Source organism: Nerophis ophidion, linkage group LG04, assembly GCF_033978795.1.
Source record: "Nerophis ophidion isolate RoL-2023_Sa linkage group LG04, RoL_Noph_v1.0, whole genome shotgun sequence".
NCBI lineage: Eukaryota > Metazoa > Chordata > Actinopteri > Syngnathiformes > Syngnathidae > Nerophis > Nerophis ophidion.
In genome coordinates this window covers 48,357,318-48,383,694 of record NC_084614.1, presented here as the reverse complement: position 1 = coordinate 48,383,694, position 26,377 = coordinate 48,357,318, and the positions used below count along the sequence as shown (strand labels likewise).

Below are 26,377 nucleotides of genomic sequence, written 5' to 3'. Positions count from 1 at the left end.
GGCGTCTTCCATTTCCAGATCAACACTGTATGAAAAAAAAAAGTCAAAAACAGGAGATAATGTCCGCAGTAACCTACCCACATAGCGAAAGACATACACTATTTAGAATAGAATAGAACAGAATAGAATAGAATGGAATAGAATAGAATAGAATAGAAAAGAAAGTACTTTGTTGATCCCCGAGGGATCAATAAAGTACTTTTTGATTTTATTTTATTTATTTTTTTTGATTTCCTATTATGCAGCTCATTTTTATTTTACAGTTTTTGAAATACCGTGTCCGACATCATGCACTTTATTTGTTTTCAAATATTGTAGTGGTGTTTTTTACAAAAAGTGCACTCTAATTTAGTGTTGGGTTATCTTAGTGACATCATCCACAAAAGTGCACTCATAGCTTGTTTTAAAATGTCTCTGACAATCTTGCACTTTCTGTTTTAGAAACTACATGAATGTTTGTGCCACCACCTGATAATTGTTTATTAAATACAGTTTTTTTAAATTGACTTAGTTGGGATTTCCTTCTGCATGAAAGTTTAAAATGAGCATATATTAATGCAGTATGAAAAAGAATGTTTTAATGTAGACATATAGAATCATCATACTGCTATGATTATATGTATCAAGTGTTCATTTAAGGCTAAGACAAAATATCGAGATATATATCGTGTATCGTGACATGGCCTAAAAATATCGAGATATTAATAAAAGGTCACATCGCCCAGCCCTACTATTCACAATTGAATAGCTTAGTTGCTTGGACAGCAATCTGTTCATATGTTGTTTCTTCTAATAATGAAAGACGGTAATGTTTTTTGTTTTCATGTTAGCATTTAGGCCAGCGAGCTGGCCTTGTAAATCAGTGCAGTTATCAGTCACGTTGTTGTAATCATTTTAATTCAAAACATTAATACTAACTGTCGAGAGTTTTACCATGGTTATCATTAATACTGTTTATCGTTACATTCCTAGACTGCAGTCAGTAAAGCAAAGCATATTATTACATCAGGGAAATCAAACTCAACATTTTATGTGGCCCGCGAAAGCCAATGAAATACTTTTTTTTTTCTTTCCGAAATGCATTCGTTCTTTCAATTTTGACGGAGAAAAAAATGCATATTTTGATATTATCTGATCATGCCAATTATATTATTATGTACTGCATTGCAAAATTTTCTTTTGATATAAAAACAAATAGTTAAATATCTGCTCCTAACCTTTATTTATGATTCTAAAGCCAGTTATACATAAAAATATCTAATAATCAAATGCATATGCATTGCGAATAATCATGATTAATCACAGGTTTACCCGGATGCATAATGTAAATATTTTTTTTTAAATTGGCCCTCTAAAAGCAGCCATTACTGCGATGTGGCGAGTTGGACACCCCTGTTTTACATGAGCTGTTTTGACACTAGCTTTGTAAACAAAGTGTTTCCATGTCATGTAGTTGATTATATTATAGTGCAGTAACTAAAGTGAAGGAAGTGATCTCCTACTTGCTAGCTATTTGCTGCTCCTGTGCTATCGGCTATCCCGCTTCAATCTGAAACATTTGTTCTTTAAATACATGAAGGGTTTCTCTCAATGGCTCCAAAACTGTCAAAGAAAATCCCTCCACCTCCTCAATGTTTGCATATTTATTTTTTTTTTCAGCTGAGGATGACGGACTGTGGGAGAATGGCCTTTCCTACGAGTGTCGCACGCTGCTGTTCAAAGCCATCCATAACCTGCTGGAGCGCTGCCTCATGAATCGCAGCTTTGTGCGCATTGGCAAGTGGTTTGTCAAACCCTACGAGAAGGAAGAGAAGCCCATCAACAAGAGGTTGGTGTTAGCTCGTTGCTCCTTTTCTTCTACTTTTGTTACGGCTGCAATGTGGTCTGATGTTACTCAGTGTGTTGTGCAAGTCTCCACCCACCCTTCTATCAGCTCTGTTTGTTTAACGTTCAGCTGCAGAGAGCACACTGAGCTTAAATAAAGCTATGAACGCAAATATATATTTCTAATCAACAACAGTGTTAATAATACTGCTACTCGCTCATTTGCGAAATTAACTTTTATTTTATTTTCAAAGAGTTTGCTGTTGCCTGTCTGCACCTTGCCGGTTTTATTTGTGCACTGAGTAGAGAGCTTGCCTGGAGGTTGTTTTAGATGCAATTAAGCGTTATTGAAAATAACAGAATGATAATAATTCTATTAGACTTTATAGAATATTGATGTTACCATAAAGGTCTAGATTAGCCCCGATCCTGGTCCAGCAGGTCATTTTAGGGCTCTTTGGAGCTGTATGCTGCAACACAAATATTTGATGATCAGAAAGAGGTGCTGTACTAACAGGGTTTCTGCGGGTCATTAAAAGTACAAACCCCGTTTCCATGTGAGTTGGGAAATTGTGTTAGATGTAAATATAAACGGCATACAATGATTTGCAAATCCTTTTCAACTCATATTCAGTTGAATGCACTACAAAGACAAGATATTTGATGTTCAAATTCATAAATTTTTTTTTTTTTTTTGCAAATAATAACTTAGAATTTCATGGCTGCAACACATGCCAAAGTAGTTGGGAAAGGGCATGTTCACCACTGTGTAATGTTCAACACTGTGTTACATCACCTTTTCTTTTAACAACACTCAATAAACGTTTGGGAACTGAGGAAACTAATTGTTGAAGCTTTGAAAGTGGAATTCTTTCCCATTCTTGTTTTATGTAGAGCTTCAGTCGGGGTCTCCGCTGTGGTATTTTACGCTTCATAATGCGCCACACATTTTCGACGGGAGACAGGTCTGGACTGCAGGCGGGCCAGAAAAGTACCCGTACTCTTTTTTTACGAAGCCACGCTGTTGTAACACGTGCTGAATGTGGCTTGGCATTGTCTTGCTGAAATAAGCAGGGGCGTCCATGAAAAAGACGGCTCTTAGATGGCAGCATATGTTGTTCCAAAACCTGTATGTACCTTTCAGCATTAATGGTGCCTTCACAGATGTGTAAGTTACCCATGCTATGGGCACTAATGCATCCCCATACCATCACAGATGCTGGCTTTTGAACTTTGCGTCGATAACAGTCTGGATGGTTCGCTTCCCCTTTGGTCTGGATGACACGATGTTGAATTTTTCCTAAGTCAATTTGAAATGTGGACTTTTCAGACCACAGAACACTCTTCCATTTTTCATCAGTCCATCTTAGATGATTTTGGGCCTAGAGAGGCCGGCGGCGTTGCTGGATGTTGTTGATAAATGGCTTTCGCGTTGCGTAGTAGAGTTTTAACTCGCACTTACAGATGTAGCGACGAATTGTATTTAATGACAGTGGTTTTCTGAAGTGTTCCAGTGCCCATATGGTGATATCCTTTAGAGATTGAGGTCGGTTTTTGATACAGTGAGGGATCGAAGGTCACGGTCATTCAATGTTGGTTTCCGGCCATGCCGCTTACGTGGAGTGATTTCTCCAGATTCTCTGAACCGTTTGATGATATTATGGAGCATAGATGTTAAAATTCCTAAAATTCTTGCAATTGCACTTTGAAAAATGTTGCTCTTAAACTGTTTGACTATTTGCTGACAAAGGGGTGTACCTCGCCCCATCCTTTCTTGTGAAAGACTTATCATTTTTGAGAAGCTGTTTTTATACTCAATCATGGCACCCACCTCTTCCCAATTAGCCTGCACACCTGTGGGATGTTCCATATAAGTGTTTGATGAGCATTCTTCAACTTTATCATTATTTATTGCCACCTTTCCCAACTTCTTTGTCATGTGTTGCTGGCATCAAATTCTAAAGTTAATGATTATTTGCCAAAAAAAACAAAAATCAAATCTGTTGTCCTTGTAGCATATTCAACTGAATATGGGTTGAAAATTATTTGCAAATCATTGTATTCCATTTATAGTTACATCCAACACAATTTCCCAACTCATATGAAAACAGGGTTTGTATTAAAAGTCAAAAATTTGTTTTTGTAACATTTTAGGGGAGAAGAAGACGGCACTGAGGCAGAATTGCTGTTTAGCCGTTGGCGTACTTATTGTAGATATAGCAATGAGCCTGTAAATAAATAAAAAGGTGGGTGCAGGACTATGTGAGGCGTTTACAATGAGTGTTACCAGCAGGTGTTGGAGGTGTATGTTGAGAAGCGTGTGGAAGTCCAAAGGTGGCAAGGCTGGCTCGGTAGTCCGTGAGCAGGCTGAACATGACTCTCTCTCCAAAGTTTTTTATCCAAAAATAAATAATATTGACTAGATTTTCAGTTGATGTCCAGAGCTGAAGTTATTTATAATTCACCTTGGCAGCCGATGATTTATTTTCCTCCATTGCAGAACTGAAACAAATACATTTGTACTCACTCTAGGAGGACAATTGGCTAGAATCAGGTGTGTTTACATTTCAATGCATAGATAAATGTTCAACATAAAATATCCCTCTCAAATAAGACAAAATTGAATTCAACTGAATAATCCAAACGTCAATACCATGGAGCGCTGGTTTACCCAACCTACATATGTGTGTGATAATGACGTGTCATTCGAAGAATGCGATCGCTCCTCCCACATGTAATAAACAACAGCCATCTATGACAAATGTCAGAATGACTGAAAAATAATTCACACATTAGAGGAATTGCGGCAATGTGGGATGTTGTGGGACAAGCAAATGCTCATTGTAAGCCAGAAGAGGAAGGATGATGTGTCCACCATGTCACAAATAGGCCTTACGTTCTAGGTGTGGTGAAATTACTCTTTGCATTTGACCTATCCCCTTGTTCCACCCCCTGGGAGGTGAGGGGAGCAATAAGGAGCAGTTCATTGCTGTAAATTGCTTGCCTATTTTAAAATAGATCCTTATATTTGGAGTCCAATTAGGGTTGCGCGATGTAGACAACTGTAAATTCTGGACTACTCTCTTTTTTTCCTACGCTTTAAGCCGTGCGGCTCCTAAAGTGGTGTGGCTAATTCATGGATTTTTTTTGCTGAGCAAATAGTTTTCATTAAATACATGCAAAGACGCTTGAATGGTGTGTTATTGTTTGTGCTATGGCGCCATTTTTTGGACGAGTTAGCTCACTGCAAGCACAGCTGACTGAATGCCTCTAAGTGTTTTTTGCTGTTTAAAGCTTTAAACCAGAAGTAGAAGTGCCGTTCCGTCTTCTAATCGTCCATAGCGTTTTTACTCGTATGGATTCTTCTTTCATCACTCCAAGCATTGTTTGTTAATGTTACAGCAGGAGTCGGGAACCTTTTTGGCTGAGAGAGCCATACAAGCCAAATGTTTTAAAAAGTATTTCCGTAAGAGCCATATAATATTTTTTTGAAGACTGAAACAGCTAAATGCGTGCCTTTTTAAGTAAGACCAACATTTTTAGACTATAATAAGTGTCTTATTATTTTTAATAATATTGTTATTCTGAAGCAAACAAACAATAAATAAAATACTTCTTACCATTAATGCGACTTCTTGAACAGGTGCGGTAGAAACCGGATGGATGGATTAAATTGCATGAGAATGCTTTATATTTTGAACATTATTTTTGACATTGTGATTACCAGCGGAATTATTCATTATGTACCGTGTTAAGCAATATCAGCTAAGATTTATCTGAGAGCCAGGTGCAGTCATCAAAAGAGCCACATCTGGCTCTAGAGCCATAGGTTCCCTCCCCCTCTGTTACAGTATAACTAAACCAATTCTTACTAACTAAGCCGTCCCATTTCTGATGTGTGTAGGAATGTTTTCATGCATATTTGTACGTGCTATTGTAATGTAATCAAGCTAGCATTGTTAGCAATGCTATCATACGAGCACATTTACGAGTGTCTGTGTTAGTATAATTTCTTTCCAAAGGAGTTATTTTTGAAATTGGTCCGTTTTTTTGTATTCTTCAGTATATTGTCCAAGACGTCACAGTGGAGTTACTGAGTCTGTTTAGCTGATTGGAGAGCTAAGTTCCGCTGCCAGCCATTATTTGGCTGTGGGGCTAAAAACTGGGGTCAGATGTCACAAAATGTCCAATGTGCGATGATGTGCTTTGTTGCTCCCGAGTCCACCATGAGGCTCCTCAACTCCAGTCCTCTGAGCAGGGCGTCGTCCACTTTGAATGCTAATGTGGTCCTCATAAACTGCTTGCTTCACTTCGTCCCACTTTGTTACTTTAACACAAATGACACCATTGTTTCTGCTCGCTGCGCTTAGCAGAGGCTGGCGTACACTCTGCGGCTTTGTGTCCTTTTTTGCCCCAGTTTTAACAGGTGAGTTTCCCTTGCCAATCGTCTCTTTTCTTGACTTTCATCACGCTGTCTTCTCCAAAACCAGCAGCATCAAACTTTTCCGTGCTTTCAATGCTCCTCAGCTTTGTTTTAAAATCAGCAAATGTTAACTTATCATCCATTTGTGTCACGTAAACAGAGAAATATTTAAATACGAGAGGCAGGCCTTTTAATATCATTGCGGTCAGTGAGCCGTCACTCATAGTCTCTTCTGTATTGCACAGTGCTGTGATGGCTTTCTCTGCTCGGATGATGTAATCTGTGACACTCTCGTTCATTCTTTTTTAAGCGTGGTTTCCCCTTACACACATAATAACCTCCCAGGATGTCCAGCGCCTTCCTGCCATTATCTGTAGCATCTGTCATGAATATTTTTGAAAACTTTTATCGTCCAATAGTTGAATCAGAGCTGCATACACCCCTTCGTATTTATTGGCGTCTTCTCCCGCAGCATCGTTGTCATCTTCACCAGGCGGGTCACCGAGTATGGTGCTTTTTATGTCAAGCGGACGCAGGTGCGCGAAAAAAAGTTTCCCAAAGTTCACAGTTATTTTTATCTCTTTCAATACACATGTGGTTCCATCGGCTCCCAAACTCTTTCCTGGGCCCATAGCCTGTTGGTGTGGACACGGAAGATGGCGGACAGCAAACAGCACACAGAATTGTGTTTGCCTGCACACAGCATTAACAAGCTGCAGCCATTAATTACTAATTTGGCACCTGGTGTGTTAGCTCCACCCACACCCAGAGTCTGACCAACAGTCACCAACAGTATACAATAACAAAGTTCGACACGAATGCTTGTCGGCCTATTAAATGTATTAAAGTGTGGTTATCAATCACAGTGTTAGGGTCTTGCAGAGATGGGAGACAAGGTGGGATTACAAAAAATGAAAACATTTAATTAGACAAAAAGGGATAACTAAGGGCGATGGGGCAGAAACACACCATGTAATCTGGGCAAAATAGGTTCCTCAGAGGTCCGCAGAAGAAAGGGCCAGGGCACCCTGAGCAAGGCAAGAGTCCAGCACAAGAAATCCTTTTACCTCAGGGGGACTAGGAAATAAACACACAAGAGGTTAGGGAATTCAGGACAAAATAGCGAAAACCTACTAGGACTGGCGAAGCAGGTGCATGCACGAGAGGAGTTCTGGATACAATGACCGGTGAGGCTAAGCTGTCAGTGACAAGCCTAAATATTGCCGGGTTAATTGAGAGCAGGTGTGCCACAAGGTCCGCCACTTGCTGAGGATGAAACACTTATAACACAGGTGCAGAAAAGGAGAAGGCAGGATAAAACTAAAACACAACACACAGTTTTTCAATAGTTTTAATTCAATCCAATAACACTAACCAACGGGAGTTTTACCACAGATGTCATTCTTGCCCTTTATTGTTACCATCCCTGTACATAATTAATGCAATTTTTGTGAGGCGTTGACATTGAAAACCCTAATGCAAATATTTACCAACCTACACAACAGCATTAGTCACCACATTCCTCAATCTCCTGTCAACTTTTTAAAGTTATTCTTCTGGGTTTTACGATTACTACATTTAACATTGTTTTGTTGTTTTTTTTTACTCGCCATTGAGTTCCAACTCATGCTGGTGTGTGGATGTGTCAACATGTTGTTGTGTTTGTGTGTGGCCAGATTGCCCAGTCAGGTGACCACTGGGCCATGCAGCAACAGAATGTTTGTTGCGCACACACACACACACGCACGCACGCACGCACACACACACACACACACACACACACACACACACACACACACACACACACACACACTTGTGTGTTTACCAGCCAATATATTTCAGAAACGTCCAGAACTCTGTCAGTTTGTCTCTCCTTTGCACCATTGTGAGCCTGTTTATGTGTTTTTTGTCCCTGAGATTTAGTTTAGTAGATAATACAATAATAAGATGATGAAAGGATTGGTGTACTCTTTATTTCTTTAGTTTGATTACAATCTTTTATTGAGATAAAGTTTATTTATGTATTTAATATTTGTTTACTTACTATGGCATAGAGTTGTACGGTATACTGGTATCGGTATAGAACCGGGATACTAATGAATCATATTCGGTACTATACCGCCTCTGAAAGTACCGGTCAGCCCCCCTGTCCCTGATTACCCCCCGCGCCTTCGTCGTCATCACGTTGTGTCATTGCTGGTTTACGAGCAAACGAGCATATTCTGTAGTGCAGTGGTTCTCAACCTTTTTTCAATGATGTACCCCCTGTGTACATTTATTTAATTCAAGTACCCCCTAAACAGTGCAAAACATTTTTGGTTGAAAAAAAAAGAGATAAAGAAGTAAAATACAGCTCTATGTCATCAGTTTCTGATTTATTAAATTGTATAACAGTGCAAAATATTGCTCATTTGTAGTGGTCTTTCTTGAACTATTTGGAAAAAAATAAAAAAAAACAACTGAAAACTTGTTGATAAATAAACAAGTGATTCAATTATAAATAAAGATTTCTACACATAGAAGTAATCATCAACTTAAAGTGCCCTCTTTCGGGATTGAAATAGAGATCCATCCGAATTCATGAACTTAATTCTAAACATTTCTTCACAAAAAAAGAAATCTTTAACATCGATATTTATGGAACATCACCACAAGGAATGTACCAGGGGCGGCATAGCTCGGTTGGTAGAGTGGCCGTGCTAGCAACTTGAGGGTTGCAGGTTCGTTTCCCGCTTGTGCCATCCTAGTTACTGCCGTTGTGTCCTTGGGCAAGACACTTTACCCACCTGCTCCGAGTGCCACCCACACTGGTTTAAATGTAACTTAAATATTGGGTGTCATTATGTAAAGCGCTTTGAGTCACTTGAGAAAAGCGCTATATAAATATAATTCACTTCACTTCACTCAAATTCTAGCTGTCAACACTGAATATTGCATTGTTGTATTTTTTTTTACAGTTTATGAACTTACATTCATATTTTGTTGAGGTATTATTCAATAAGTGTATTTATAATGGATTTTAGAATTGCTGCTATTTTTAGAATATTTTAAAAAAATCTCACGTACCTCTTGGCATACCTTCAAGTACCCTCAGGGGTATGCGTACCCCCATTTGAGAACCACTGCTGTAGTGCACAATCACGGAGTACTTACAAACAGACAAGGTGTGTAGACAGAAAAGGGAGAAAGGACGCATTTTGGCTTAAAAACTAACGATAAAGGTGAAGTTATAACACTGAAACGCCCACCGGAAGAGGTGCTTTAAGACATGGTGAGCTAGCTAGCGGTACCGGTACCAAAATATTGGTATCAGAGCAACACTACTATAGTATATTATTTATTTATTATTTATGTGTTCACTGTTCTGTTACAAAGAACAAGGACATAGTATAAAATTGCTATGGTATGAAAAGGGGGAGGATTAAATAAGATCAGCTTCTTCCTACTCCTTTTCAGACGTGCTGTAATGAGACAATTGGAAATAAGTGATGCATTACAGTGTAACGTATGCATGTTCGAAATAAACTGAACTTAACTGAAATAGATACAAACCCTGGTCAGGAGAAAAAAAATCTTTTAAAAAGCTGTGGAATTTTCTCTTTCTGTTTTCTCTCTCTCCCCCGTCTGCTGTCTGGGGACAGACCAGGCAGGTTATAAATAGTGACACAACCACCCTGAACGTTAGCTGTTGTCAAGGATGGTTTTCTGTTCCCTTTAATGTGCTCCAGTCACTGAGAGATTTCAACAGACAAAGGCCTTCTTTTCATGTTTTGCCTTGTTCGTTTACATCCTATCATTTTGTGTCCACAAATGATGGTGCAATAAGTGGCGGGGTTACCGGTTTGATGACAAGGAATGTACCAGTTGATGTTGAGCCGTACACTTTTCGTGCATGGAGAATATAAAAACAGAATGAAGGTTTGGGTTTGGTTGCTTAGTTGGAAAATGCTGAAGCGCTCCTGTTATTCATACAAAGTCTGTAGTTGGTGATGGTAAACATGATTCTTTTTTACTGACTCGGGTGCCTATGAGTCACTCACCAGTGAATCAGTTAACTTGATTCACTCATCACAAACACATGTGCAAAAGCTTGCACATGGTCACTGCACTGTAAGGCTCGCCACCACTCGATTCACCTATCACAGAGTGTATGTGCACAACCTCACAATTCACTCAATTCACCTATCAAAGAGCACATGTGCAGAACCTCACATACGATTCACTTGATTTATTCAGCACAGAGCCCAAGTGCAGAACCTCAAACCATTAACTTGATTCACTCAGCACCGAACTCAAGTGGAGAACATTGGACATGATTGGCGACTGCACAGTCTCACCCTCATCCGTCAACCACCACAAGACGCATGTGTAGGCACTTACACATATGTAGCAAGTAATTTCATGTATAATAATATAATAACACCAGCCAAAGTTAATGCCACACAACTTTAGAGTTAACAGTATCGATTCAACAATTTTGAAAACAATTAAAAGTAAGTTCATCTCATCTTGATAAACTGGAGCCTTTATTCACACTTAACTGTTGCGACTTTGGATTTAGTTAACGGCGTTGTCGTTTTTGCCAAACACTCAAGTCTCTCTCTTTGTCTTTGGGCTCTTCATGCAACTAAAATACAAATAATATTATTGCAATTTAAATGAGATCGCCGTATTGCATTTTTGAGATAACTTAAAGCCTTTTTACCATAAATAATGGCAGAAGTTGTGCAAAAGCACCTGGTGCTGATTAAAAAGTGGTATATACCGAAGGAAATCCTCACAGCAGTTACAGCTTTTCAAGTGATACTCCCGTAAATTACGGGTAACCAAAGTGGACTCACCACTAGGGCAGGGCGATATATCGAGTTTGTAAGACATATCGATATATTTTTAAACACGATATGAATTAAGAAAATATTGTAATATCGATATTATTTTTTTCACGTTAAAATAACCAAACACCGCTTATTTGATGTGTTGTTCTCCCCCGCAATACTGCATGGGCTATTAAACACCTCCCTCACCCTTCCACTGCACTGACCCACAACAACAACACACAAGCAAATATGGAGTCTGACTGTGCCACCACCAACTACGTAGCTGAGCTACAAATCCAAGTAGTTTGGCAGTGGCTTTGCCACTTTTTAAAGTCCCAATGATGGTCACACACACACAAGGTGTGGTGAAATTTGTCCTCTGCATTTGATCCATCCCCAGGAGCAGTGCGCAGCCGTGTGGGACACGCTCGGGAAAGAAGCGATTTCCGTAACAATACATCATACACATATTGTGGACACATACAACATAAAAACCCCGTTTCTATATGAGATGGGAAATTGTATTAGATGTAAATATAAACGGAATACAATGATTTGCAAATCCTTTTCAACCCATATTCAATTGAATGCACTACAAAGACAAGATATTTGATGTTCAAACTCAAACTTTTTTCTTTTTTGCAAATAATAATTAACTTAAAATTTCGCGGCTGCAACACGTGGCAAAGTAGTTGGGAAAGGGCATGTTCCGCACACTGTTACATCACTTCTTCTTTTAACAACACTCAATAAACGTTTGGGAATTGAAGAAACTAATTGTTGAAGCTTTGAAAGTGTAATTCTTTCCCATTCTTGTTTCATGTAGAGCTTCAGTCATTCAACAGTCCGGGGTCTCCGCTGTCGTATTTTACGCTTCATAATGCGCCACACATTTTCGATGGGAGATATGTCTGGACTGCAGGCGGGCCAGGAAAGTAGCCGCACTCTTTAATTACTAAGCCACGCTGTTGTTACACATGCTGAATCTGGCTTGGCATTGTCTTGCTGAAATAAGCAGGAGCGTCCATGAAAAAGAACGCGTTTAGATGGCAGCATATGTTGTTCCAAAACCTGTATGTACCTTTCAGCATTAATGGTGCCTTCACAGATGTGTAAGTTACCCATGCCTTGGGCACTAACGCACCCCCATACCGTCACAGATGCTGGCTTTTGAACTTTGCGTCGATAACAGTCTGGATGGTTCGCTTCCCCTTTTTTCCGGATGACACAATGCCGAATATTTCCAAAAACAATTTGAAATGTGGACTCGTCAGACCACGGAACACTTTTCCAATTTGCATCAGTCCATATTAGATGATCTCGGGCGTTTCTGGATTTTGTTGATAAATGGCTTTCGCTTTGCATAATAGAGCTCTAACTTGCACTTACAGATGTAGCGACGAACTGTATTTAGTGACAGTGGTTTTCTGAAGTGTTCCTGAAACCATGTGGTGATATCCTTTAGAGATTGATGTTGGTTTTTGATACAGTGCCGTCTGAGGGATTGAAGGTCACGGTCATTCAAAGTTGGTTTCCGGCCATGCCGCTTACGTGGAGTGATTTCTCCAGATTCTCTGAACCTTTTGATAATATTATGGACCGTAGATGTTGAAATCCCTAAATTTCTTGCAATTGCACTTTGAGAAACGTTGTTCCCAAACTGTTTGACTATTTTGTCACGCAGTTGTGGACAAAGGGATGTACCTCGTCCAATCCTTTCTTGTGAAAGACTGAGCATTTTTTGGGAAGCTGTTTTTATACCTAATCATCGCACACACCTCTTCCCAATTAGCCTGCCATGTGGGATGTTCCAAATAAGTGTTTGATGAGCATTCTTCAACTTTATCAGTATTTATTGCCACCTTTCCCAACTTCTTTGTCATGTGTTGCTGGCAACAAATTTTAAAGTTAATAATTATTTGCAAAAAAAAAATGTTTATCAGTTTGAACATCAACTATGTTGTCTATGTAGCATATTCAACTAAATATGTGTTGAATATGATTTGCAAATCATTGTATTCCGTTTATATGTACATCTAACACAATTTCCCAACTCATATGGAAACGGGGTTTGTATAAAGCACATTCTCTTTACTAAATAAAAACTAAATGCAAACCGAACAATCACTAAGTTAGTCTTTTGCAGCATCAACTCTGTGATTCCAGACACTGTAGACCCCTTAGAGTGTGCTTACCGCACAAGTAGATCGGTGGCCCTGGCACTAAACCCTACACAGTAACATCTGGACATTAACATCATGTACGCACAGAGGACTCATTTCCTTTCATTTCATTTTTTTTTTATGTATTTCATTCATTTACAAACAAATGCAACAACGACATTTACTCATCCATCAATGTTCTTCCGCTTATCCGAGGTTGGGTCACGGGGGCAGCAGCCTAAGCAGAGAAGCTCATACTTCCCTCTCCCCAGCCACTTCATCCAGCTCCTCCATGGGGATCCCGAGGCGTTTCCAGGCCAGCCGGGAGACATAGTCTTCCTGACGTGTCCTGGGACTTCCCTTTGGCCTCCTACCGGTTGGATGTTAAAGTTAAAGTACCAATGATTGTCACACACACACACACTAGGTGTGGTGTAATTTGTCCTCTGCATTTGACCCATCCTCATTTTCCACCCTCTGGGAGGTGAGGGGAGCAGTGGGCAGCAGCGGTGGCCGCGCCCGGAAATATTTTTTGGTGATTTAAACCCCAATTGTAACCCTTAATGCTGAGTGCCAAGCAGGGAGGTAATGGGTCCCATTTTTATAGTCTTTGGTATGACTCGGCCGGGGGTTTGAACTCACAACCTACCAATCTCAGGGCGGACACCCTAACCTCTAGGCCACTGAGCAGGAGTGACGTGCCCTAAACACCTCCCTGAGGAGGCGTTTGGGTGGCATCCGGCCAGATGCCCGAACCACCTCATCTAGCTCCTCTCGATGTGGAGGAGCAGCGGCTTTACTTTGAGCTCATCCTGGATGACAGGGCTATCTCTCAGGGAGAGCCCCGTCACCCGGCAGAAGAAACTCATTTTGGCCGCTTGTAGCCGTGATCTTGTTCTTTCAGTCATAACCCAAAGCTCATGACCACAGGTGAGGATGGGAACGTAGACCGATGGGTAAATTGAGAGCTTTGCCTTCCAGCTCAGCTCCTTCTTCACCACAATGGATTGATACAGCGTTCGCATTACGCCAAGACGCCGCACCGATCCGCCTATCGATCTCCCAATCCACTCTTCCCTCACTCGTGAACAAGAATACTCCGAGGTACTTGAACTCCTCCACATGGGGCAAGATCTCTTTTGTTCAGCATTTAGCATGAACAAAAAGGAGCGGAAAGAAGTAAAACGTATGTCTGCCCCCGAGCAACACAAAGTCATATGTATAGTTACATTTTTAAATTTCGGCTTATTAGTGATTCCCAGAGCCCAGGAAAAGTCTGCGGGCTATAGAGCGTTTTCTATTTGGGCTCCAGTACTATGGAATGCCCACCCGGTAACAGTTAGAAATGCTACCTCAGTAGAAGCATTTAAGTACCATCTTAAAACTCATTGGTATACTCTAGCCTTTAAATGGACCCCCTTTTTAGACCAGTTGATCTGCCGTTTCTTTTACTTTCTGCTCTGCCCCCCTCTCCCTTGTTGAAGGAGGGCACAGGTCCGGTGGCCATGTATGAAGTATTGGCTATCCAGAGTCGGGACCCGGTTTGCACGGCTCGCCTGCGCATCGGTTGGGAACGTCTCTGCGCTGCTGACCCGTCTCTGCTCGGGATGGTCTCCTGCTGGCCCCACTATGGACTGGACTCTCACTATTTTGTTAGATCCACTATGGACTGGACTTTCACAATATTTGCTAGACTCACTCGACGTCCATTGCATCCGGTCTCCCCTAGAGGGGCCAGGGGGAGGTTACCCACATCTGCGGTCCTCTCCAAGGTTTCTCATAGTTATTCATATTGACATCCCACTGGATGATTGATTGATTGAATTTCATTTGAGCTGTCTGATGCACCCACCTTATCAATTTCAGGACATCAAAACACAAAATACCTATTAAAGTTAATCTACGACTCCGCTCTTTCATATTTTTGTGACATCGATAATTCGACATCATCAACATGAAAGCATCCTCACCAGCTGAATCTTAGTGTGGTTACAGACCACACTGGCTAAGAGTAAATCTGGCTGAGAGTAAATCGCTTCAACGGGTCATAAAGCCTCACTGGCTCCAACCTCCCCTCCAAGCACACACTACATGCATTTCCATTGCAGTTTTTTGTACACTTGCAATTTGTGGGTGTTTCCATTAAAAGCCTACTGAAATGAGATCTTATTTAAACGGGGATAGCAGGTCCATTCTATGTGTCATACTTGATCATTTTGCGATATTGCCATATTTTCGCTGAAAGTATTTAGTAGAGAACACCGACAATAAAGTTCGCATTTTTTGATGCTGATAAGAAAAGCCTTGCCTTTACCGGAAGTTGCAGACGATGACTTCACAAGGGTGAGGGCTCCTAATGTCCTCCCATTGTTTATAATGGGAGCCTCCAGCAGCAAGAGCTATTCGGACCGAGAAAACGACAATTTCCACATTAATTTGAGCGAAGATGAAAGATTTGTGGATGATGATAATCATAGCGAAGGACTAGAAAAATAAATAAATAAATAAATAAAGTTAGAAAAAAAAAGGCGATTGCATTGGGGCGGAATTAGATGTTTTTAGACACATTCACTACGATAGTTCTGGGAAATCCCTTATATTTCTATTGTGTTGCTAGTGTTTTAGTGAGTTTAATAGTACCTGATAGTCGGAGGCGTGTGTCCGCGGGTGTCTTGAGGTCAGTGTCTGAGGGAAGTCATGGCAGATACAAGGACGGCGCAAAACCACACAGATCTACTGTAATAGGGGACTTTTTAACACAATTTTCCCACCAAAACCTGCCTGTTGACAAGTGGTCGGGAACCATATTCGTTTGACCGTTCTGATCCACAGTAAAGCTTCACCTCCGGGAATTTTAAACAAGGAATCACTGTGTGTTTGTGTGGCTAAAGGCTAAAGCTTCCCAACTCAATTTTTCTAGTTTGACTTCTCCATTATTAATTGAACAAATTGCAAAAGATTCAGCAACACAGATGTCCAGAATACTGTTTAATTGCGCGATGAAAAGAGACGACTTTTAGCCGCAAATGGTGCTGCGCTAATATTTCCTGACTGTCCGTGATGTCACGCGCACGCGTCATCATTACGCGACGTTTTCAACAAGAAATTCCGCGGGAAATTTAAAATTGCAATTTAGTAAACTAAAAAGGCCGTATTGGCATGTGTTGCAATGTTAATATTTCATCATTGATATATAAACTATCAGACTGCGTGGTCGGTAGTAGTGGGTTTCAGTAGGCCTTTAAAGGGTGTTTTTAGTCTTGAGCCGCAATTCTCGTAAAATGTCATCCTGCCAGACTCCACTTTGAGGAAGATATTGAAGCCACTGCTCTGTGATGTCAATAGAAGACGAAGGCAGCGGGTGATGGCCCCCTTGACACTTGTCTGGGCATGTGGGTCTCCCTGAGCCTGTGGGTCGGCTTCTATTGCGGGGAAGGCAACCGACCCCGGCTGACCGATCGGAAGCGAGACAAGATGACCCCACTGCCCTCGTTGTCTTGCATGGGTGCCCCATCCCTTCAGTGTTTAGGTGCCCTTTAAATGCGAAAAAAGTGTTTCCATCATACTTTTGCGAAAAACTTAAATATCAGAACGTCTCAAAAACCACCTCATAAGAGCGCAACATTTTTTTGGGCGATATTTGCAATCAACTTACAAATACTAAATATTGCAACAATAATCTGGTAATGACCAGTTTCTTGTTGCAATATTTAGTATTTGTAAGTTTCTAAGGGGTAATGGAAACGCAGCTACTGTATACACAGTGCTGCAGGGGAAAAAGTACAGCGCATCCTCGGAGACTAACAGCACCCAGCTCATGCTCTGTTCCAGAGGAAGGGCCCGGGTCACAACCTGTAACATTACAGGCCAGAGAGTATGACTACCCACCAGGCTCGCTACCACAACAGGTCTTTCCCAGCTGCCATGAGACTTTTAGCACAGGACATTAAAATGGGAAAGAAACACTTCATGCCACATGTGCAATATTAACCTCAAAAATTAAACAAAACAAAAAAAAAAAAACAGTGTTACTATACAATATCAAAAATGTGTGCAACAAGAATTCATAATTATATTTTTTATTTTATTGCAGTGTTCCCGTCATTCTTATTTTGTAATTATTTTACTGACTTGTATTACTGACACAGTGTATACTGTAACTTCTGTACAGTTTAATTTATTTACCTGTTAATACAACATATCTTTTTTTTTTTTACTTTCGTCTTTTTTTGGTGTACCCTCCACCCCTTTTTTTTTTTTCTTTTTTCTTACAATGCCATTCTATTTTCTAACTTTTGTTTTTGTATTTGTTGACTCAGGAAGAAACGCACAAGAATTCCAATTAGGGCTGGGCGATATATCGCGGGTTTGTCTCTTTGCGATATAGAAAATGACTATATCGTGATATTCGAGTATAAGTTCTCACGCAGTTGCTTTTAGCTGCTGGCATTACACTGCAGGCTCTCCTCGCTCTTTCTTGTCTCTCCTTTTCACAGTCAAGCGCACTTTCTTATACACGTCACATGCTGTCACGTTATACGTCACAAACGTATACGCCCTCGCAGAGCAGAGAGGTAGCAGCATGGGTAACGGTAGCTGTGATGCTAGCAGAGCCGTGCGAGTGGTAGTACGAGAGAGAGAAGGTGCGAATGAAGGAAGAAATAATTCCCAAGAAAAAAAGCAGGGGGTCCATCGTCTGCCGGTGGTTTGGCTTCAAGTGGGAATATGTCGAACAGAAAACGGTAACTTGTCAAGAATACCACAAAAGCGTTGCTACCAAAAAGAGCATTACTGCTAATATGTAGCATCATTTGAAAAGTCACCCGCTAGAGAATGAAGAGTGTTTGAAACTGCATGTCAACATCTCCGTTCAGTGCCACACGCCGACACCATCAAAATGTAGAGGCAAACATTTCCACATCAACACCGTATGACAAAAATTGTCAACAACAGAATTTAATAACGCCCGTAGTAACCTACCACATAGCGAAGGACGAATACTATTTGATTTCCTATTATGCAGCTCATTTTTATTTGACACTTAAAATGTCTCTGACAATCTTGCACTTTCTGTTTTGGAAACGGCATGAACGTTTGTGCCAGTGCTTAATAACTGTTTGATAAATACACTTTTGGTCAATTGACTTAGTTGTGATTTCCTTTTCTGCATGAAAGTTTAAAAGTAGCATATATTAATGCAGTATGGAGAAGAATATTTTAATGTAGACACATAGAATCATCATACTTCCGTGATTATATGTGTCAAGTGTTCATTCAAGGCCAGGGCACAATATCGAGATATGTATCGTGTATCGCGATTTGGCCTAAAAATATCGAGATATTAAAGAAAGGCCATATCGTCCTGCACTAATTCCAATATACCTGTACTGTCCTGTACCGATGCAGATGGAATCAAACATCTATGCTATTCTTAATGGCGACGAGAACCTGGGAGCGCTGATTCAGGAACAAATATATATTTTTTTTACAATTTGCCCAACGCTGGTGCTGGCTGTAGCAACTGACAGCGTTCATAACCTCAGCCTATAATGAACATTTTCCATCACCCCCTCTTCATGCTAAGCAGTACCGATTAACTCGTGTTGTATTGTGTATTACAAGGCTGGAAACCTGACTTTTAAATGATCCAATCAATGCATATTGTTTTTTCATACAAATGTTTACACATCCATCAGTGTGTGTTAATGCAGCTTTGACTGGAGTGCAGGATCACCAAGTTGTGCAGCCTGGTTATTCCAGTGAGCTGCAAGGTAGACTAGACTAGAAACAGCAGGAAGCAAGAGGGAGAGAGGGAGGGAAAGTACAAGGGAGCGCTCATTTTGGTTGTCATGGCAGCAGGGAAATACACTCTGGGATCGCGTGTTTCCTAGGTGAAGCGGGATTCTTGCACTCTATTGGCTAGCTCGAGGCAGTCGACTCGTCGACTTGCTCCTAATTGGCCGTGTTTCCGAAAACTAGCGCACGGCTACATCCACTTGTCTTTGATGTCTCAGTTCTGAAGAGGACAAAGGGATATCGTTTTGCGCTTTATCTGCTCAATATGCAACAGCAGTTACGGAGCTTCTTCAACTTCAACTGTGAAAAATAGACTTAGACTCCCTCTTATTGCCATTCAAATTTGAACTTTACAGTGCAGATAAGAACACAATTTCGTTGCATTAGCTTGTTGTAGTGCCGGATAAAAGAGCAATAAGGTGCAGATATGAATAAATAGATTACTGTACAGATAAATATATTGCACTTTTGCATGTCTTCATTATGGTATCCTTATCAAATCATGTTGCTGTGAGCACAAACATTTCCACAAATTACACAAGAACAAGGGTCTGAGGACATTGTTGGTGTCCACTTCTGTGAGGTGAATGTGTGCACTATAGCAGGAAGTGTGGAGCAGCATTCTTGTTAAGTAGGACAGTGCAGGATAAAGGGCCAATGCCGCCAGTATGTGGCTGAAGCGCTAAATTTATCCCCTCCCTGCTTGGAGCACAAGACAAACACAGAGGGAGATCGCATACAAGCATGTGTCAACAGGCAACTTGGAGCCCACAGGAGCACTGTTGCAGACACACAAGACATTTAAACAGTGATAGACACAAACACATACTGTATGTTACCTGCATTTCTTTTGAATCCAGTAGCCTTCCAGTAACAGGACCATGTGACTCAAAACTGTGGACATTTGAAGTTAGTAGACTGATCCTATCCTTAACAAGGATGTGACTCAATAAGGAATTGAAATTAAATGAATAAAAATCACACATAAAGTCTGAAGATATCGATTATTTGAGTAATTGAGTAATGTATTGATGAGTTTGTTTGGATAAAACACACTTTATAGTCTCAATTCATTTTTTAAGGAAAATTATTTTAGCAAATATTTTCCTGCTTGTTATAACATTTATTTGTTTCTAATAAATGCACATCATCAACATGAAAAATTGCACTTTTAGTGTTCCTGGGATTAAAAGCCTCACTTTTTATTTTCCAAAAATATTGCTGGGTATCAATTTTTGTTTAATCTGACATCATAGTGACAAAGATAAGACCTTCTGGAAGAAAGATCTGTGGTCAGATGAAACAAAAATTGGACCAAGCTATATTTCTAACAAAGACAAATCATTATTTCTTCTAGATTTTCCAGAACAAAAATTTTAAAAGAAATAAAAATACTTTTAAATAAGATTTAAATTTGATTTTAGAGATTTTGTAGATTTGCCGGAATAATTTTTGGAATTTTAATCATAATAAGTTTGAATAAATATTTCACAAATATTCTTCGGCGAAAAAACAGAAGCAAAAATGAAGAATTAAATTAAAATGTATTTATTATTCTTTACAATGATAAAAAAAAAAAAAAAAATGACTTGAACTTTGATTTCAATTGTCAGGAAAGAAGAGGATGGAATTTAAAAGGTAAAAAGGTATATGTGTTTAAAAATCCTAGAATCATTTTTAAGGTTGTATTTTTTCTCTAAAATTGTCTTTCTGAAAGTTATAAAAAAGCAAAGTAAAAAAATTAATGAATTTATTTAAACAAGTGAAGACCAAATCTTTAAAATATTTTCTTGGATTTTCAAATTTTACTTGAGTTTTGTCTCTCTTAGAACTAAAACTGTCGAGCAAATTGAGACCAGCTTGCTAGTAAATAAATACAATTTAAAAAATAGAGGCAGCTCACTTGTAAGTGCTGCTATTTGAGCTATTTTTAGAACAGGCCAGCAGGCTACTCATCTGGTCCTTACGGGCTGCCTGGTGCCCGCGGGTACCGCGTTGGTGACCCCTGCCCTAGTGTGTTAATGTGAGTGTGAATGTTGTCTATCTTTGTTGGCCCTGCGATGAGATGGCGACTTGTCCAAGGTGTAAAACGCCTTCCGCCAGATTGTAGCTGAGATAGGCACCAGCGACCCCAAAGGGAATAAGCGGTAGAAAATGGATGGATGGACCTCCAAATTCTTCAGGACAACCTAAAATCATCAGCCCGTAGGTTGGGTCTTGGGCGCAGTTGGGTGTTACAACAGGACAATGACCCCAAACACACGTCAAAAGTGGTAAAGGAATAGCTAGAATTAAGGTTTTATAATTGCCTTCCCAAAGTCCTGACTTAAACATGTGGACAATGCTGAAGAAACAAGTCAATGTCAAAAAAACAACACATTTTAGCTGAACTGCACCAACTTTGTCAAGAGGAGTGGTCAAAATTTCAACCAAAAGCTTGCCAGAAGCTTGTGGAGAGCTACTAAAAGCCCCTTATTGCAGTGAAACTCACTTTTTCTTCTCCAAATATATTGCTGGGTATTGTGGCCAAGCAGCTCATCAATACATTATATATTGTATATTAAACACATATTATTATTAACTTTGTTTATTATATTTAGGATCAAAGGGAAAAACCTAAAAAATGGCCATGATGATAAGAAAAAAAATCTCAAATATTACCATAGCGCTTTACAGTGAGGAGTGAATGGATTCACTCCTCACTGTAAAGCGCTACGAGTGAGATATTAAAGTGCTGCGTTATTTTGAATGTATTTTTTTGTCAGTAAGGCACTTAAGCTTAATGTTTTTTTACTTTTTGTCACCAGGGTGATCAATCTTTTCCACTTCATGGGGCGACGAGGCTCAAGTGGTAGAGCGGTCGTGCAGTTCCTAGTTCCAACACAGCTTTCTCCATAACCTAGTCACAGCCGTTGTGTTCTTGGACACCACAGTTCACCCACCTTGGTCTCAGTGCTGCTCACACTGAATGTGAATCAATGCTTGGCAGCCATGTTTCCTACTCCACGGCAGCTATGGCTACAAATGTAGCTTACCACCCTCAAGATGCACTTTTCTAGACACTCCGTAGCGCTTAACAGTGAGGAGTGAATTCATTCACTCCTCACTGTAAAGCGTTACGAGTGTCTAGAAAAGTGCTCTATAAACCTATTACATTCATACTATTATAAGTATAAGCACTTATACAATATGTTGACGTGCACGTACAATATTGACTATAATAGTTGATTGATAAATTAGATCCATCATTTTAAAGTAAAATAGCAACACTTTCCACAAATGTTTTTAAGTCAATAACTACATGACGGTTAATGCAATAATCAAGCATTTTAAAACAAAACAAACATAAATAATGTAACACACTATTGATTGTTTTTTTTATTTACGAACTCTTATTCATTTCCTTGCATTTAGGATCTACTTCTAACATATAAATTCCTCTTCATTTTTAACATGTGTTGCCTTTTTGCCAGATCTCCAAAAAGTTTGTATATTACACGCTTTGCATGGAAAACACATTTTCCTGTTTGTTCCCATGCAATCTTTAGAGATGTGATCCCTGCTGTGTGTGAGGTATGTTAAGAAACAGTTACGATGCATACCGCCACTTGTTGAACAGGGTTTTAACAACGAGCTACATCCACAAACAGTCCCGTTATAATGTGTTTATGAATGAGGTCGAGTGCACTGTTTGTGGTGGTTTATATAAGGGATGTGGTTTCCAATTATATAGTCTGCAAATGTTAATCCGATCTTTAAAAAGTTAAACATGATCTGCAGTGTGTTTTTAAAAAAAAAGTTGGTTCCAACAGAATTCATGCTGTTGGTGATTTTTTTTGTGTGCATGTAAATACAGTGTAAGCTTTTCACAGACGTCGACGAGTTTATGTTCAAAACCACAGGATTAATACTAAGGCAAAGCAATCCTCACAACATATGTTTTAAAGACTGTAGTATACATAATCCTTTACACAGAGCCTAGGATTACTTTTAGTCTAGTTTTCTCTTTCTGTCTAAAATGCTGTCATAATGCTGTTTTGAGCTCTATAAACCAGCTGCGGAAATATGCATAGCTGATTATATGCATGTTTATGCGTGAAAATGAAACTGACACAAATAAGATAACATTTAAATGATAATGAAATTAATCTAAGAGCTTTTTTTTCCCCGTTAACTTTTTTTATTTTTTTATTTTTCCACTAGCTGTCTATATTTATTTAGTTTATATTTATTTAGTTTATTAAATTTACTGCTGGGCACCTTTCACCGTTTGAACTGATACAGTACGTATTTCCTGTATCTGGTTAGTACTCTACAGTACTAATTTTCAGTACTTCTGTGTGTTTATATGTTAATCAATACTATTTTGTTTTTAATGTAACATTTAACACTGCATTATAGCTTGTTTTTGTACAGTTTGGATTATCATTTGCAAGTAAACATTCATTTCAGTTTGTCCTTGGTGTGTTGCTGTAATCAGGAAGTAATCTTTGCCATTTCTTTGCCAAAGCGAGTCCTATGAAGTGTTTGTACTGTATTGTACTTACCGTATTTACTTGAATTGGCGCTGGGCATATAGTATGCGCCTGCCTTGAATTACTGCCGGGTCAAACTCGCTTCGCAAATTAATTAGCGCATGCTTAGTATTACCGCTGGGTCAAACTCGTGTCGTCACGAGTGACACTTCCCCTGTCATCATTTTCAAAATAGAGGAGGCTGATTTCAATACCGGGACTTTGAAATCGCATAAAGGGAAGAAGATTAAGGTCCAAGCTATTGAATATCGTTATGCTAAAAAGAACAGTAAGCAGCTATGTTTTATCAATATACCGTAGCTGCGTCTGTCAAATATGAGTCATTAAATGACTCCCGCCTCCTGGTGGTAGAGGGCGCTAGTGATCCTTCTTGCGACTACTCAGCTGCAGAAAAAATGACAAGTGACGTGATATGTGCTGGGACAGATATGACGCGGGGGGTGCACGACGGACCCTTTAGGATGTAACACTCCTATGCTGGCTATGTAAACAACCGGGCTGAAATAAAGCATGTTATAGTGCTAAATACCCAGTGTATTATTTATACAGTAACACTTCATGGTGGCAGCGGTGGGATAAAGAGATCACCCACGGAGCAGAACAGGAGGGGGATTTGTCCGAGGATAATTCTGTCGTCGCCCACACTTGATGAGCCGAGCTAACTGATAGCAGCGGTCTGATAGCAGTTTTCTAAACTAGACTTTCAATCGAAGCAGGAGGTAATAAAGGAAAATTTCCATCGAGACAGAGAGACTTTTAAAACTTAAGAAAGATAAGGAAGACTTCTATAAAAAAGTTATCGATGCTTTTGATCAGAAGGATCTGGCATGGACTTCCATCCATCCATCCATTTCCTACCGCTTATTCCCTTTGGGGTCGCGGGGGGCGCTGGTGCCTGACTTCATTTATAAGTAAAGGTAAGACCATAATAAGGTTTTTTTTTATCAAATGTGCTTTTCATGATGGTATCCTTACATCACACTAAAATTTTCACTGCATGCCTTTGGTAAGTGCCGGAGTGAGAAGAGGTTTTAAAATAATTAGCGCATGCTTACCTTTACCGCATGTCTTTGGTAAGCGCAGGAGTGAGAAGAGGTTTGAAATTAATTAGCGCCCCGGTGGCAATTCAAGGAAATACAGTAATACACATACGCTGTTATAATGTAGCATGCATCTTAGTTGTAGTATTCATGAAGGTGTTGAAATCACCATGTAAAATTGCTAATGCTAATCATCCATCCATCTATCCATTTTCTACCGCTTGTCCCTCTCAGTGGGATGTATGTAGAATATCTAATGTAAATTAGCTTTGAGCTTGTGCATTTTGAAAAGTGGAGCCTTACTATTGAGTGATTTTTATCAGGCATGCCTGCTTTTTTTTGGCATGGATAATTGCAACATTAACTAGAGGGTGTCTGCTATGAATATGCCTGCGAGGTGCTTGAGCTGGCGAAATCTGCAACTGGACATTTCATCACGCACAACAAAGATATCCAAATATGGTACAGCTTTATTTTACGTGAATGGGTACTTGGCAGCATCGACTGAAACAGTACGTATAAAAGTACTGAAGTATATTGATAGAAGGGCATTTCTGAGACTTGAAGTTTAGTTGAACAGCTGTTGGTGCTCTGCCAGGGTGAGTAGCCACGTGTATTTAAAAAAAAAAATTAATCTGATCATAATTGGGATTAGAATGTTACTGTGTACATAGACCCTGAAAAAAAATGATCCGACTAGTGCATCACACCTGAAATTTGAATACTTTATTTTGACATGTGCTGCAGATACCAAACACAGAAGTGGAAGACGAAAAGGTTAGTGACTTCCACTGTGAACAGTTCTGCTTGTTCGACGTTGTCATGGTATTTATTTAAACATATTTCATTTTGTTTGGTACTTTTTTTTTTAACCTCTATTTGCGGTTTCTGGTACTGTATGTGCATCAAACATATTGTGTGGTATTTGCTTGGCACAATATAATGCATTACATATAATGATGTATTGACTTTCTATATTGACATGGTAGTAGGCTATATGATTTATGCGTAATGTGGTTTATGCGTAATGTGGTTTTTGCGTCACGTGGGTGGTCTCATAGAATCACACTCTGCAATGAAAAATGGTGATTGATTGATTGAGTTTAGTTTATTTCGAACATGAACACATTTACAGTATAATACGTTACACATAATTTCATATACTTTCTCTTTACATCATGTCCGAAAAGGAGTAGGAAGAAGCAAAGTTTATTTAATCCTACTCCTTTCCCACTTCAGAGTGTTTACAAATACATATGATCATTTACTGTCTTTTTTTATCAACACAATTACATCAGTGAATGATTAATACAGCAGTTCTTGCAATATATAATTAAGTCAGTCACGATAAACACACTGAGATGAAGAATATCCCGTTATCAATAAAGTTGAAGGTATTTCTGATAATTTTTCTTCCTTGTACTTTGTAAGCACTATTAATTTGAACAACCTCTTAAACTGGATCATATCATTACATTGTTTAACTTCTTCGTTGAATACATTCCATAGTTTAATTCCACATACTGATATGCTAAAGGTCTTAAATGTTGTACGTGCATCCAAATATTTTAAGTTAGTTTTTCCTCCAAGATTATATTTCTCCTCTTTAGTAGTGAAGAATTGTTGTACATTATTGGGTAGCAGGTTATAGTTTGCTTTGTACATCATTTTAGCTGTTTGCTATTTTACCAAATCGTTGAATTTCAATATTTTGATTAAAAAAATAAAAATATGTTCATGTTCTATATATCCAACAATATGTATCAGTCTAACTGATCGT

At 39.4% G+C, this 26,377-nt stretch overlaps 1 protein-coding gene across 1 annotated transcript in view; it reads left to right on the top strand.

Annotated features, from left to right (window-relative positions):
• Positions 1 to 26,377, top strand: part of med13a (mediator complex subunit 13a) — a 207,813-nt gene that overhangs the window by 75,859 nt on the left and 105,577 nt on the right. The window contains exon 3 of the mRNA XM_061898202.1: positions 1,660 to 1,828. Coding sequence (XP_061754186.1) covers positions 1,660 to 1,828 — 169 coding nt within the window. The remainder of the gene's footprint in view (positions 1 to 1,659; positions 1,829 to 26,377) is intronic.